A 16952-nucleotide genomic window follows, 5' to 3' on the forward strand; every position below is an offset into this window, starting at 1 on the left:
GGGTTGAAAAATGAATATGCCTATTATAAGAATCACATCCAAATCGAATGACATTATCTTCTCCGGCCAAGACAACAAAATCTTTCTCTGTTGCACCGTTCCCCACTTGGCTTCTACGTAAGTTCGCATGCTGCACGTTTCCAGGCAGTGATCAGCGCGCTCTGATGATTTGCATGTTAAACAAACAATATTTTAAATTTGTAGTACATTGTAAGAGATAATACATAATAACCAAACAGGTAATTTGTATTATATCGGCATTCGGTAACAACAGGACTGGTAACACGAGACTTGTTATTAGTAATAGCTTATTTTATAGCGGCTGAATCTGGAATGTCCAGCAGCTACATTGAGTCAGATCGGGAAAATGTTTGTACATTTATGTTTGTCTAGTTGTCAATCTCCCTTCTTACGTACGTATTTCTTTCATATTATCTCTCAAAACAGTGAGGATAAACATCACACAAAAGGGTTTGATGAAAAACATTGTGATATTTGTAGAAAAAAAAAACTTTTCAAATTTTGATTAGTCGATTTTCAGAAGTGTTTAGTCGAGTCTTGGTCGACCAAAGAAAATCTTAGTCGGGGACAGCCCTAGCCAGTAATCACCTATGTTACGTATCAAACATGGACCAATTAAAATCGAGATGTTACTGGACATTTGCGCAGCTAACGTCATTACACCAGCTACATTGTAAACTTAATCCCCGCAAAATTCAAGTCAAAAATTGAGGAATTTCTCCAAGCTCGATTTTATTTAAAAAAAGAAGGTAATTAGGTAATCTGGCTTTCATAAGTGCCTAGCCTCTTACTGACATCACCGCACGTCACTGGTTGTGACGTGCGGTGATGTCGCATATAACGCATCTGGCGTGTGCTAAATGACTAAAAATATCCGATGCCATCACCCAGGTGTGCCAATCACTGGAACGAGGCCAAAAAAAAATACTGACGCAATCGTAATTTACGTGTCATCTACAATGCGCCCGTATTCACTCGTAGGGGAACCTGGTTTGTTTTGCTATTCTCTCCGTTGTACCGAACTCGTACCGAACCGTGATGTCTGAACCGCGGTATGAACCGAACCGTGACTTCAGTGTACCGTTCCACCCCTAGTATGTGCGCTCCATTTTGCTCTCCACTTTCCTGCCAAAATGTCGATAACCGGTGCATGCTGGGATTGCGTGACGTCAACTACCGGGGCTCTATTCACACTGAACACGTCTGCAGGGCTCTACGCTAACTTTTTCCCCAAAGAGTACATGTGCTCCTTAATTCTTTTTTTTGTAGCACACATACAAATATAGGAGCACAGTGAGAATTTTGAGTTTTACAAACAATTAATTACATACATATTTATACTGCGTGTGTATGTGTGTACTAAGGGACACATTTGTGGAATATGGAAAGATAAGACGGCAACCAATTAGAAGCAGAGATGGTCCAAATGTCTTACGACGTTTGAAATGGCCGTGTTTAGATGGCAATTTCTGTCATCCTAAAACAATCAAATGTGTTGGTTTTACGCGAACGCTAAACTACAGGTTATGGCATATGGCTTTGAGGAACAGCACATTACCTACCACCAAAATCACACATTGACCCATGCCTACTGTAGAATTTTGTTTGACATTAATTTGAGCGCAAAATACAGGTTTTTCTGTGCAGTCAGACATGAATTTGTAAGTTTTTTATGTCTGGTTTGTTTACTAGACAATTCAGTGGGGGAGTGATCGTCATCATGGCTCAAACCTAGCCAACTTTGCAGTGGTTAGCTAGCAAGCAAGCTCTGAATAAAGCACCAACTACAGTTTACACTTACCTACAGTTTGGCATTGAACTTTAACTATTATCATATCAACAGATAGCCTGCTCTGTTTCATAAATTGTGAATTATATATATATATTTTTTTAATTGCGATGTTGTGAACTATAATACTAAAATTTGTGACCGTGAGGGTGCGTAGACTGCACGTGTCGAAAATGACAACCCAAAGTTATTTTAACCTTATTCTGTGCTTTTGAGAACATTTGACCTGCACACCTCGAGGCGTGCGAGGAAGATCGTGGCCGACCCCTCCCACCCTCGTCACTCCCTGTTCCAGCTACTCCCCTCTGGCAGAAGGCTGCGGTCCATCAGGACCAAAACCTCACGCCATAAGAACAGTTTCTTTCCATCTGCTACTGGCCTCTTCAACAAGGCCAAGGACTCCCATTGACATTCATTCACTTATTTAACTATTATAAGTCCATCTAATGGCAATTCAGTATGCATAAGCCACTTTATCTCAGTATCCGATTGCAGTATGTTGACCATTCACGCTGCTCATTCTATTCTTATTTTTATATATATTTTATTTTATATTTAAATTGTTGTATTCTTAGATTGTTTAGTTCTTAGAAATAGTTAAACTTTTGTACTTTTACTTAATTTAAGATCTGTATATGTTTAGTGTTTTGCACCTCCCTGCCACAGTAAATTCTGTGTTTGTATAACATACATGGCGAATAAACCTGATTCTGATTCTGAACATTTGGGGCTCAAGCACCAGAAGCCACACTCCGCCCATGGCCTATACGGATACTTTTTCCCAGCGTTGTTCACCTCTCTATCTCTGACTGGACTGCATCATCACATAAAACTCTACTGTGTTGGCGAATACCACTTGTGAAATGTGGGACTTGTAGTTTTTAAACGTGGGGTAAATAGATAATTGTAGTTTGTAATCTTTAGTCACAGAGTAGCATGTTATCAATATGTTAATAGCATGGCTAAGCCAAATAACGTTAGGCTATCAATAAATAACAGTTTATTAGTTTTAAAAACGGCTTATGCGCTCTCTAGTTAGGGGAGGGGCTATGCTCAGTGCTTCCATTGCACCATCAAGTCATAGTTTCAGCCCTGCCCAAAAGATCCTGAACACAAGTTGAGAAAACGTTTAACGGTCGAACTCCACAATTCAGTACTACATAGTTTGCAGTCTTTGTAATATGTTTAGGCAATACATTCCAATTTTTTTAAATGTGTTTAGACAAAAAACTCAGAATTCACTTTAAAGCTCAGCTACCCATGCTCATCTTGCTGTAGCCGAGGCATCAGAAGTTAAAATCTGGTGTAGGCAAGTTTTGCCAAGCTAGCTATTTTAGCTTCTATTCCAAAGGAATAAAACCATAATATCCCATCCACTCCCACAAAATACGAACACGCTGCCTGACTATAGAAATGCCGGAAGACTAGTCTAGTTAGTCCACGAGAGAGAGAGAGAGAGCGCTTTGGAGAAAGCAGCATTGTTTTTTTCACAAATTACCCCATGTTGCATTTACATGTAAGAACATACACAACATTATCATAATGAACATAAACATGGCTAATGTTAGTACTCACTACTTTCAAGCTAGCATGTTAGTATTGGGAAATTCTATAATAGAGTTTTAAAGAAATTCCCCCCAGAATACAACAAAACAGATAACTTACCGGTCCAAGAGAAATACGGCTACCATGGCGTCACTTTGCAGCCCCTTTAAATCTATCAGTTCTTGCTCACCGATATTGACTCAGGTTTTACTGTCCAATCTCTTTTTTTCTGGTAGCCTTTTCAACTACTGTCTGTTTTCTCTTTCGTCTTTTAACTGTGAAATCTGGAACTGAATTTATTGCCTGCTCTTTCTCCGCCATTCTTGTGCCTCTTGTTCGGTTGTTTAGAATACCTCTGCTGGTTGAAAACTACAGTAACGTGCATTTAGTGCAGGGGCAGAGTGCGTGCAGGTAGATAGACAGACAGGTAGCCCATCCAGTCATTAGTCTCATAATGGTCTTAATGATTTGTTGTGTTTATTTTAGTCCTGCAACACCCACAGATGTCGGATTGATTTCATATTACCATCAAACCTTGATGTAGTGGTTGCTATCAAGATGTGAAGTCTATTTAGGCAAATATGACAAAACGTGCTTCTCTTTCAACATTGCCTACACCATCTTTAAAGAAAGCTGTGTTGTTTTTTTTTAGGCTAATGAAAGATAAATATAGAGGGAACTAGAGATGCTAATTTAGATAATAATTTTTTTACTGATAACAAACGCTCAAACAACCTTGATTTGTAAAAAGCAGCATAAACAACAACAGAACAAAAACAGATTTTAAATGAAAACACAATGAATCCGAGAGTGTATTGCATTGTGCTTGTACTCTGAAAGTCACTAGACTACGTGTATGGAAGCAAATCGTTACCAAAATTCTAATGCAAATGCATTTCCAGAAATGCATTTGCATTTTAAGACTGTGGCTGCACTATTTGACTCATAAATGAAATTAGTAATCAATCATCCTATTTGCATTTTAATTTTCTTCTTCAAGAGTGCTCAATCTTTCACTTAATTAAAATGAAAAAGAAATAGACATTTGAGATTTAATTTTCAAAACATCCCCCAGCAAATAGATACCAAAATTCAATTTGAAATGTAAAATTTGAAAATTAAAATGCATTTCCAGAAATGCATTTTCATTTTAAGAACGTGGCTGCAAAATCGTGACCACAATTCAAATGCATTTGCAGAAATGCAAAATGAACGAAAAAGCATTCTGAGCGGCGCAGCAGAGTGACGTCAGTAGCCGCTCTTCTTCAGCTCCCTGCTGACCGAGCTACCCATCTTGTTTGGTAGGGGGCGGTGTGCACATCTGCATTGCCTTACATTGCAAATGTGCCGGGACATTGATTGAATTACCGGGTCTTTAGAGGACGTATCACAGACTGAGCAACTTGATGTCAAACAATGACTAAAACAGTGGCAGAGCTACTATTAATGTGTAAATCTGTGACGGCAGAGTATGCAGCCAAGCTCTCTATGACTTGTTCTACTCGGTCACGGGCATCAGACTCAGATATATTATTAGATTCTACCTGCTCAGCTAATTCTAACAGTGTTTGCACAATTTGAGGGAGCGCCATGATCTGTGATGCGTCCTCTAAATCAGCGGTCCCCAACTTTTTTGCGCCACAGACCGCTTTCATGTAAGACATATTTTCACGGAACGGCAGGGATGGACTGGGAGGAAAGATAGGCCCTGGACAGCTGCGCTGCTAATGCATGCACATTCTGGGTTTGATGTGATCCTAGTTAGTGACTTCCACACCTAATGCGAGCGCGCAAGAAAAATAGTTTAGCTGATTTGAGCGAAAAATAGTTTTTGGAGTTTTATGTAAAATAAACAGCCGTTTTTTCAATTGACAAAACCATGTCTAGTGTGATGTATTTTTGTCTCTTAATTTTTCAGCCCCATCTTTAAGTTTCTTAGCCTGGTTTTCCATCGTTATATTGTTAGCTAGCTTTCGATGTGTCAGTCCCACTGTTGTGTGTGACTATAAACTACGACAGTGACACCCAAAGTGCGTTCCTTATATCCAGTTTAGGCCTAGCTATTCCATAATTTTGTTTGATTGCTGTCACGGCAGAAAATCCCGTTTGATGTTGGAAATGGAAGCAGGGTTTTCAGTGCTTTAGTGGCGATCTCAGGATAGCCTTCATCCAAAACACCGATAGAGTTGTTGTCTCAAACAGGCTTCATTGAGTGGTAACTATCACTTGTCATGTATCAAGAGGAAGACACACGCATGATACCGCTCAATAAACCCCACAAACTTGCTAAAAAATGAGTAAACACACGTCTTTGCAGAGCTTTTTTGCTCAGGGGAAAAGGCCCGCGGAGAAGGAGAGAATCAGGTAATTTTTCAGAATAAAACGTCTTTCAGACTCTGATAATCAATTAAAAGGAAATAATGTTATTAATTATTTTTTGTGCAGCCCGGTACGAAATGACCCGGTACCGGTCCGCGGACCGGTGGGCACAGGTTGGGGAACGCTGCTCTAAAGACCCGGCAATTCAATCAATTTCCCGGCAAATTTGCAATGTAATGCAATGCAGATGTGCACACCGCCCCCTACCGAACAAGATGGGTAGCTCGGTCAGCAGGGAGCTGAAGAAGAGCGGCTACTGACGCCACTCTGCTGCGCCGCTCAGAATGCTTTTTCGTTCATTTTGCATTTCTGCAAATGCATTTGAATTTGAATTGTGGTCACGATTTTGCAGCCACGTTCTTAAAATGAAACTGCATTTCTGGAAAAGCATTTGAATTTGAATTGTGGTCACGATTTTGCAGCCACGTTCTTAAAATGAAAATGCATGTCTGGAAATGCATTTGAATTTGAATTGTGGTCACAATTTTGCAGCCACGTTCTTAAAATGAAAATGCATTTCTGGAAATGCATTTTAATTTTCAAATTTTACATTTCAAATTGAATTTTGGTATCTATTTGCTGGGGCATGTTTTGAAAATTAAATCTCAAATGTCTATTTCTTTTTCATTTTAATTAAGTGAAAGATTGAGCACTCTTGAAGAAGAAAATTAAAATGCAAATAGGATGATTGATAAATTCGTTCAAATAATGCAGCCACATTCTTAAAATGCAAATGCATTTCTGGAAATGCATTTGCATTTGAATTTTGTTAACGATTTGCTTCCATATACGTGATTTACGTGATACGTAAATTCAAACCATTAAGATGATTGGCGGCTATATGGAAGTACAAATGTTATTTTGCTGCTCATCAACAAAAACGGAAAATGCCCCCCCCGCGGGGTTCGGGAAAAGTTTGATTTTCCAGCTAGCTCCGTAAGTGACTCAATGTAGTGGTGAAGGAGTTGGCTAAGGCGAACGCTAGCGATTGGTTATGCCAGATCCAGAGTGGCTCTGGGCCAGGGCTCCAGACTGCGACCAAATGGTCGCATTTTGCGACCAGTTTTTGAGACAGTGCGAGCATTTTTTACAAGTACTCGCGCATGTGCGACCAACAAATGTTTTATTTATTGGGTGTGCACAACGTCAGCACACGTTAGCAACGACGCATAGATACCACGTTCTAGTAAGACAGCGATATCAGCGAGCCCTCAGCATTAGTACCGTAGCTAAAAGTCTTGGAATGTTTAGGCTATTTTTCGCTAGGTTCCTACGAACATGTCTTTATCTGCCAGACAAGTGGGTTCCCCTTCGTTCTTTTGGTGAGCTGTCTCACGAGCCCTTCTTACCCGGCGTCATGGAGCCGAGCAGCTAACTAAATACTTATTTAGCACTAGCGTTGTTAGCTACTGTATCCCTGCATGTGTTTGCGCTGTTGCTCAGCAAGTGTAGTGTAGGACAGGGGCGATTCTAGGATCAGACCTTCAGGGGTGCTCAGCCCCCAATGAGAATGTGACATGAATACAGTGCCTTGCAAAAGTGCTAAACCCCCTCGTTAATAAATCCCTAATTTCACTGGATAACAATTAATTCATTTATGTATTATTATGCAAAATATTGAATGAATGAAAAAAATAAAGACTACCAGCATCAAATGATAATAATCAATAATAATTGATATTTTTTTATTACTTTATTATTTTTAGGGGTTCTGAGTTGAAATTTAGGGGTGCTTGAGCACCCCTAAAAAGGGTCTAAAATTGCCCCTTCTAGGAGGACTGATTGATAAGTGCATCATACATTTAAGGCATAGCTAAGACTTGCATACAGTACGTAATGTCACATTAGATAATGTATTTAAACTCAAGCTTGTGTGGTGCGTCGCTGTATATCAGTTGTAAAAATGACCCATCTGCAACCGACGTAAGCACACCCCACAATTTCCCCAGAAATTGTACCCTCTCTAGTTACATTAATAATTGCATTGCAGGTTGATTTTAAAGGTGTGCCCCTAAATTTTCTGCTTGCGCTCCTAAGATTTTCAGTCAGGAGCTACGGTGCTCCTCGTAAAAAAAGTTAGTCTGGAGCCCTGCTCTGGGCATATCCAATAGTTTTAAACTTCAACAGAGTACCCGCCTTCAAAGAAGTTAATGCTTGTCAATGGAGCGATCCCAGACTCTCTGTACAAATGAAATGTATGAGAGTCTTGTTAGGACCAGGCTACATTTTTACTCCAGCCGGAGTCAAATTGCAAAAAGAATCTAGTGCTAGGATATGATATGAATATGCATATTCTTATTTCCATTACTTTTCGTATTAAATCATACACCTGAACTGTTTATACCATATTGAAGAGAAGAACTATGGCTTTCTAATTATATAAATATACGTATGACTAAGGCAAATCATCATTTGGCAAGAAGATTTCACGCAGCAATTTTTACAATACTCTTCTTCGTCTGCCATACTTCATCAGACAACTTCATTTTCAACCACTTTTATTACAAGATATAGGAAAACTTAGAGCATATGAAACATGCATAATTCTGTGGGCAATGTAGAAAGGCTAACAGATTAGAAATATTATTTTGTTTAAAAGTTATGACCATTATAGTGATTAGTGGAAAAACGGAACTCCCCCCCCCCCCCCCCCCCCCCCCCAAAAACAAAACAAAAAACTAGCTGGCGCTAGCTAGTCATACTCCTCTCCATAACTAAAAAGGTTTGACTTTCTTCCACAATCGACCAAATTGGCCAAACAAGTTATAGATATTTATTTTAAAAGGTAAATAGTGTAGCTAGCTAATGTTTATTTAGCTAGTTTTACAGAAATTTGCAAAAAGCAAGGCTATGCAGAACTACTACGGTCAGTAGCTGCCTGGCACAAACGCAAAAGCAGGATCATGTAATTTTGTTGTGAAAAAATTGCGTTACTCCTACAAATGCTTCATAACTAAAAAGACACAATTTTACTTTTAATTGACAGTTTACTACCCATGTTAAGAAACTTGTCTTTACTCGAAATATTGCCGCAGTTTTCAATTAGAAGCGGTAGATCTAACACTGTCTCCCATGGTATCCTCTCTGACTCCGCTTAGGCAAAAGATGGATGACCATGATGACGATACACTTTAACAAATTATATGTGCGTTTAGCTTATGTTGTCATGGAGTATCTGGCAGTTTTCATAAATAAAATTGGTGATTGGAATTCTAAGATATTAAGGCAGGAGCCATGGATTTTAAGTTCCCATATTTGAATGGTCCAGCTGGAAAGGGTTAACATTCGTGTTGTCGGTTAACGGTTACACGATATGCATCCCTAGAGGGAACACATCTAAACACTTTAGGTTCTGAGGGATATGAAGTGAGTTTGTTTTGCACCTCAGGCCAGACACCAGCAGTACCCTGAAGCTTTGTTTGCCCTGAGTGACCGGGTGAGAGACCAGTATACTGAGGCTATGAGCAGGCTCTCTGATGCTGAGTTACAAAACCACGACAAGGTGGTCAGCTTCAAGGAGAGCATTAGAAGTTCCATAAAACAAGGTAGGATGCAACAATACCAACAATATTTGAATTTACAACTTAATTAGTTAATTGCATGTAGATGTATTTTGTCTTCTGTTGACTAAGACATGTAACATTGTTAAATTACTGTCAGTTTAGTTTTTTTTTTATCTATAACTTGTAAGACATTCAATTCTTTCTTTAGCCAATTCAAACACAGCAGAGGATACGGAGGAGGAGCTTGACGAAGACATTGCTGTGACACAGAGTCAAGTGAACTTCATTTGTCCCCTCACTCAGGCCAGTTCATTTCTCTCACACTACAGTACAGTACCCAATATACTGCATAGTTGTGCTACCAAGTCACATTATGCTACCCTACTCTTACTTCATTTGGCTAGAGTAATGTTTTTTGTGTTGCAAAATTATGTTGCCATATGGTTATTGTCTCACTTTTCAACAATGGCACTCAACTGCTTAGAGAGCCAGTGATCACAAACCACCCTTTCACATTCAGACTAACTGATGTCTACACCCTTTCGTGTGTAGCAAATAAGCCATAAGACCACTGCCGGGCTCTGATGTGTAGTGCTTACAGTTGGTCTTTAAGTAAAGTTGAAGTGAATTTATGAGATCGGGTGATCAAAAACATATGATAACTGCTGATTAACTGGGAGGAAATCCCCCCCCCCCCCCCCCCCCCACATGTTATAAACCCCAACCCTATGCAGCTTCTCATAGTCTTGGTCAGATGCTGTGTGTTGGTGCTTCTCTGAGACTAGATCTTTGTCTCCTGCAGGTGGAGATGAAGAACCCAGTGAAGAACCGGAAATGTTGCCATTACTACGACCAGGAAGCAGCTCTGAGCATGATCAAGACCAAACACGATAACAGGAAGAAATTCCGGTCAGTTGCCTTTCTTCCGTGCTGTAACGCGTTTTATCACAGTAGAAACACTTGGGTCATTTCTCAGTTTTTTAACAGACTGTGAAAGTGCAGATTGTAAGCTTTCAAATTATGTGTCATACATTGAAATCTTAGAATAGTAGAAGTTAATATGTGTATCTGAATGTTGGTAAACCTGGAAAGCTCTAGCCTAGATAATCGGCTTCAAAGATTGTAGACCTTTTCACGCCTTCAAAGAGGTGTGGTCGTTTTGTGTTAATCATTAGAAGTGTCGAGCGCCGGCCGCATTGAAGGAAAGAAAAAGAAAACAATATTTGCACTCAATCCTAGATATGTGTGTTTTATCACCCAGTATTGCACTGACTACCTTGCACTGTACCTGGCCCGATTATGGTTCAAGTTATGTGTTAAGTTGTTGGTGCAATTCAGGGGACGGGACGGGGGGGGACGGCGACCATGTCGAGTCAGGGCTCAACATTAACATTTTTTGGCACTGGCCCCACTGGGCCAGTGGGTTTGAAACTTACTGGCCCCACTGGGCCAGTGGGTTTGAAACTTACTGGCCCCAAGACAATTTTTACTGGCCCCCCCTCCAAAAGTTGTAATTTATCATTGTTACAACAAAACAAAAGACTTCTAAGTTGTGTTATTCTGTTAACATGTTTAACCATTTATTAAACACATCCTGGATATAAAAAGAACAAAAATGAAATCACATTTCTAGTGATAAAAAAATAAAAAGGTAATAGTCAGCAAAACAATTGACTTTTAACCTCAAACATGACATGCTCTCTTCCCTGCTGACAGCCATCTCTGCACAACTCTGTCAGGCTGAAACTGAAACCTCTGGTCCCTCAATGCTAATATATAAAAGCTTCCATAGCATTTCATCAGTATGATACTAAGTACCCAAGTCGACACCATTCTTCTGCTGCAGTTCAATAGCCTGGGGGAACGAGGTGAACGGCTGGCCCGTCTTAATTACGTGATATGCCGTTGTTATAAGTCGTGCAGTAACACGATGGGCATCTACATTTAAATTCCTGACCAGCATGGTCAACGGCCTGGAAGATGGATTGTCAACCATCGGCATAGCTGTCACGCAAACCAGGTGCTGTCTGCTAGCATGGCTGGCCAGGGATTGTTTTCGAAAATTGTCGGTGCCTGTGTAAAAAGATCCACTTTTGTCTGCTTTAGACGGGAACATACGACAGACGACACAGTGCATCTTCGTTTCATAAAAAAAAAATGCTTCCATTTGAGCTCGTAGCTCTACTTTGCTGCCATCGTCATTTATTGTCTCGCGCCAGTTGTTAAAAAATGTATCGAGATTAGAGAATTACAATTTGACAACCACTCGTCACTCACTACTCAACTCTTGATTTGCCAACTGTGCGCCCCACAAGCTGAAGTTATTTATGCATTTAGCAAAACATATGAAGGATGTTAACTATTCCAATGCAAAAAAAAAAATTCAATCAATAATTTGCAGTGGCCCGATCGGGCCAGTGAGTTGCTAGTTTAACTGTCCCGACGTTACGTTTTACTGGCCCCGGGCCATCGTTATTGTCGAGCCCTGTGACAGAAATGACATGCCATCGAATAAATAAGATAAATTACATGAGGCCATTTAGTTTGTTGAATAAAAGAGAAAGCTATAGACCTGTTTGAGAGGAATTTACCTTGTCACAGTTGAATAACGACAGTTCAGTGGGTAAAATGGACATAAAGTGAACCCCAAAGTCCATTGACACCTCTTCCCTATGCAAATCTCACATCTCTGTTGTGTAGACACAATAGATTTATTTGTACGTTTTTATTTCAAGTCTCCACCTTCGACGTTTCAGTGAGTGTTGGCCGTGTTGCTCTTTGCTCTGCAGCTTCACTCGTTGTAGACCAACCAATCAGCGCGCAGCTCATCTATATATTCATGAGCATACCATAAAAGGAGAAAACCTAACGTTTTTTCCCGGGACAAATTCACTGGAAGCATCAGGAGGCATAGAACAGCACCCGGGCCATTTTCAGACCAACCAACCCTAATATAATAGTAGGGGAAACACTGACCTATATAGGCTAATAACAGCTTCCTTTGTTCCCAAAAAACGTCTTTTTTTTCTCATCATAACCAATGCTCACGTGCTGTAAGAAGTGACCAACACCAATAAGAGTTCAACCAATCAACTAAAAGCATGAAACTTACACTTTACTTTTACCAGCTGGCTGAGATATTTACCTCCATATTCAACCCCTCTCTGTCTATCTGCTCCATCCCCAAGTGCCTCAAATCTGCCACCATTCTGCCGTTTCTGAAAAAATCAGCTGTGAAGCCTCAATGACTAAAGACCAGTGGCCTTCACTTCTACTGTTATGAAGTGCTTTGAAAGACTGCTGCTAAATCACAAAAGCCTCCCTCCCCTCCACACTGGATCAGCACCAGTTCGCCTATAAAGCAAACAGGTCAACCGCGGATGCCATCAACTCAGCCCTGCTTTGTGTGCTGACCCACCTTGAACATCCTGGCACCTACGCAAGTTTGTTTATGGACTTTAGCTCTGCATTCAACTGCATCATCCCCGGAAGACTGGTGTCGCACTAACATCAGCAGATGGATCCACGACTTCTTAACAGACCGTCCCCAGTCAGTTTGGCTGGGCTCCCAACTTTCCTCTGTCCTCACACTCAGCACTGGGGCCCCCCAGGGTTGTGTGTTGAGTCCCCTGCTATACACTCACGACTGCACCCCAGTTCATGACAGCAATATTTTTATCAAGTTTGACACCGCTGTGGTAGGACTTATTCACAACAATGATGAGTCCACCTACAGGGAGGAAATCCAAAAACTGATTTTTTGGATTTCATGTCGGATTCTCCGGCATGCACTCTAACAATCACTGCTGATAGATGGCCTAACATTTTGTACAGCCCTATTTCTGATACAGTGGAGGCAGAAATTTAGCTGTGGCGGGCCGCCACGGCAAAATCAACATAGAGCAAACACTGACCTGGTGCTCAACCTGTCTCTCAACAACCTCTAAGACCAAATAGGTGGTAGACTTTACATTTACATTTAGTCATTTAGCAGACGCTCTTATCCAGAGCGACTTACAGTAAGTACAGGGACATTCCCCCGAGGCAAGTAAGGTGAAGTGCCTTGCCCAAGGACACAACGTCAGTTGGCATGACCGGGAATCGAACTAGCAACCTTCGGATTACTAGCCCGATTCCCTCACCGCTCAGCCACCTGACTCCATGACTTCCGTAGGAAGAGGACTGACCTTGCCCCGGTCTACATCAATGGGGACACTGCGGAGAGGGTTAAGGACTTCAAATTCCTGGGGACACACATCTCACAGGACATCACCTGGGCAACCAACACCACAGCCCTTGTGAAGGAAAGCACAACAGCGGCTGTAATTTCTCAGGTCACTCAACAAAATCAACTTCCCCCAGAAGCTGCTTTTATCCTTTTACAACTGTTCTGTCCAGAGTATCATTTCGCACAACATTCTGGTGTGGTTTAGCAGCTGCACCGCTGCTGACAAAAAGGCGCTGGACAGAGTCAGGAAATCAGCAAAATATATAATTCACACACATCTCCCCTCACTTACTGATATATATCACACCAGATGCCTGCAGCGGGCAAAAAATATAATTGGGTGTGCTTTGCCTTCAGCAAGGGCACAACCTTTGTTCTCTCACATATATATTATTATTATTCTTTCTTTTCCAACCCCTAAGCATCCGTCAATATTTGGACTACCTAGAAAACGTCGGTGTCAAAAGTTTCGTCTTGGTAGTGATTGAGTTGCTTGTATTTTTATTTACGTTCCGTTGCATGGTGTAAGTTAAAACTACGTTTTTGTGGCGAAAAGTGAAGCTAACGGTGGCTAACTTGCTAGCCACAGTCACTGACGTGACGTTATATGTCACGAAAAAACGCGTGACTACCTCTAGCAGAACATTAGTTTAGCAGCTTGTTAACTTCTGGGAGATAGCTAGGCTAGCTTTACTGCAAGGCAGCTGCAGAAACGCCACAATCAAAAAGATGCCAGGGCTGCGTTTCCCGAAAGCGTCGTAAGCCTAAGTTGATCGTAGAGTCCATCGTACGATGGATCTTAGTTGTACGGGCCGTTTCCCGAAACCATCGTAGCTAAAGAGGCACTTGAAAATCCTCGTAGATTAACGAGAGCTCCAGAGCAGTCGTAGATCGCTAAGTGCATCGCAGCGCAGAGACTCAGTGGAGACGCACGTAGGCAGACCATGAAAACTACATTAGACTAATGCTGAAAGTTACTTCCGATGGAAAATAAGATTATTTTGGTTCTCTTTTTCCACCAGTTGCGTTGGAACTGGGATATTTGTTAGTGAACCATACAAGTTTAAGTGCCGAAACAATATCAGAATCCGGTTTATTCTCAAGTAAATTTAGGTTACACATATACTATAACATTGACATATGGCTGTTGTAATGTGCAATAGTAACTAGAAATGCATTAACGTAACGCTTTTACGAGTGCAATAACACAACAACAATTGAACATTGAAGATGTTAATTAGAATTATAGGGCTGGTAGCACGCCAAGCCCGGTGGATGAAGAGGCTGGTGGCAAAGCCGAGCCTGACGTTGGGGAAGCTGGTAGCGAGGCCGAGCCTAGCGTCCTGTGAAGACAAGAGTGTCATTCTCTAGAATATGATCAAGACTGAATGAAGTGGGTAAGGATGGGATAGTTACCGGGCTGGAGGTGTGGTGGAAGAGTCCTTGAGGGTCACGACTGAGCAGAAGCATGAGCAGATCCCCCTGGCGTGCCTGAGAGAAGCAGAGGGTGGGAGGGCAACAAAACATGTGAGCATGCAGACAGGAGGAATAGAGTGTATATGCGGAAACAATAGCCTACCTGGGAAGAGGGAGGTGCAGTCCAATTCTCCCGTACTTCATTTGGCCTAATGTGGTATTCTTTTCCTGGATTCAAGTTATGCCTAATTCCATTTAGACATGAGTCAGTGAGAGTTGGAAGAAACTGTTCCTTGGGCGAGAGGTTCTTGTCCGGGTAGACCGCAGATTCCTGCCGGAGGGGAGTGGCTGGAACAGTGTGTCCAAGGCAGGGTACCAGATGGTGATGAAGGAGGTGAGGATGCACTCAAATATGGTACCCATCATTGTCAGTACCCAATACTGCACCATCATTGTCTTTGACAGATCAACTTCTTCAGTTGACACAGGAAGTACATCCTGTTGTGCCTTCTTGGTGAGGGAGCTGATGTTACATTTACATGTATAAGTTTAGCAGACGCTTTTATCCAAAGCGCCTCTAAGAGAGAGATTTACAAAAAGTGCTGGGAGATGGTAGCGCCCAGCAAATGGAAGGATTCCACAGTGTTGACTGGGAAGTCACACAGGGTGAAGGGGCTGGTGTCGTGGATTAATAATCTAAGTTTTTACCCAATATCCAAGTTTTAAAACAGCACGGAAACGACAGCAAAGGATGATGCAAAGTGTTTATTCGAATCTAACACAAAGGATTGATTCCAACAAACGCGAGTGTGGTCTCGAGATCAGACTGGAAATGTTTTTCTCCGGACATTTGCTTATATATTTACTCTCCATTATTTTATGATATTTTATCATTGGTACATTATATCTGGTCACAGATGTATTTATGTATTTCACACCCGGTTGGTCAATTGTCACAAAATTTACATTGCCAGTACTTTTCCTCTACCTTCCCCTTCCAGGGCCCTCCTGAGGCCTTGCCGCCCAGCTGCACAGGGACACTGAGTTTAAGGACATAAATCTGTCCCCTGATGTCTGGCGCTTGTAGTTCTCAATATCTGGGCTTTGTAGTCCTTCATGGGAAAGGCCTACACACATACTTCTCTCTCTTGCACTCAAACTCTATCTATCTGGACTTCCACATTTTGGCCTTTATATCTTCTACGTTTTGGTGGTAATACTAATCAGTCAACAGCTTTGCATCTGTTTTTCAGTAATATAGCAAATAAAAGTAATAAAGGTGATTAAGAGGTTCATTTTCAATCATATAATCCATAATCATTTCTCCATCTTCATAATTACAGCAGTGTGATGTTTTTTCCACAACACTGGGAGGGAGTGAAAACTCATACAAAAATCATAAAAGCCATTGAAGATAGCCTAAGTCCTGCACCGCTGACTTGTCCCCTCTGGTTGTGGGGAATTGGATGTGGTCTGGGATGTGGCAAAGTAATGCAGTTGTGACAGCCTGCACAGATCTTGACACTGAGGCCTTGGAGAGCCCATGTCCATCTCCAAGAACCTCCAGAAAACTTCCAGTGGCCTAGAACTTTAATACTGCCAGTAGGGTTGCAGGGGTCAGTGCAAAGGACCTCCTTGTTAGCCTCTGCAGGTCTGCTTGTATGAGGTTCAGGAGCATCATGATATCATGATGTCATCTGACATATCTTACACTCATAATGAGTATAATTGATCAACCATCAATTAAAGTAGAGTTGATTATTCATGTCAGAAACAATGATTCCATGTTGAAGACATGGGGTATTCATTACTTATGTGTTTGTCATTTGTCACAATGTCATTTGTGGCCAATATGTGAGAATCATGAGATTAACATGGTCTTGGAAAGCTGTTGGCCTATGCAAGATTGTAGATATAGTCAACACTAGAAAATAAGACAGTAAATATGTTGAATTGAGATGCTTGTATTTGTACATTGAATTATTTAGGCTGCTAGCTGGGACATGCCATGTGTGATATCATTTATATGCATGGTTTTTAACCTTGTAGTTCAATAAAGTAGTAAATATAG

General features: G+C 41.2%; 1 protein-coding gene across 1 annotated transcript in view; it reads left to right on the plus strand.

Moving 5' to 3' along the window:
• The window catches only part of nsmce2 (NSE2 (MMS21) homolog, SMC5-SMC6 complex SUMO ligase), a 61894-nt gene that overhangs the window by 15131 nt on the left and 29811 nt on the right, over nucleotides 1-16952 (plus strand). Inside the window, exons 3-5 of the mRNA XM_062464719.1 lie at nucleotides 9123-9279; nucleotides 9446-9540; nucleotides 10040-10146. Coding sequence (XP_062320703.1) covers nucleotides 9123-9279; nucleotides 9446-9540; nucleotides 10040-10146 — 359 coding nt within the window. The remainder of the gene's footprint in view (nucleotides 1-9122; nucleotides 9280-9445; nucleotides 9541-10039; nucleotides 10147-16952) is intronic.

The sequence above is a fragment of the Osmerus eperlanus genome, chromosome 7 (genome assembly GCF_963692335.1).
Source record: "Osmerus eperlanus chromosome 7, fOsmEpe2.1, whole genome shotgun sequence".
NCBI classification, from domain to species: domain Eukaryota; kingdom Metazoa; phylum Chordata; class Actinopteri; order Osmeriformes; family Osmeridae; genus Osmerus; species Osmerus eperlanus.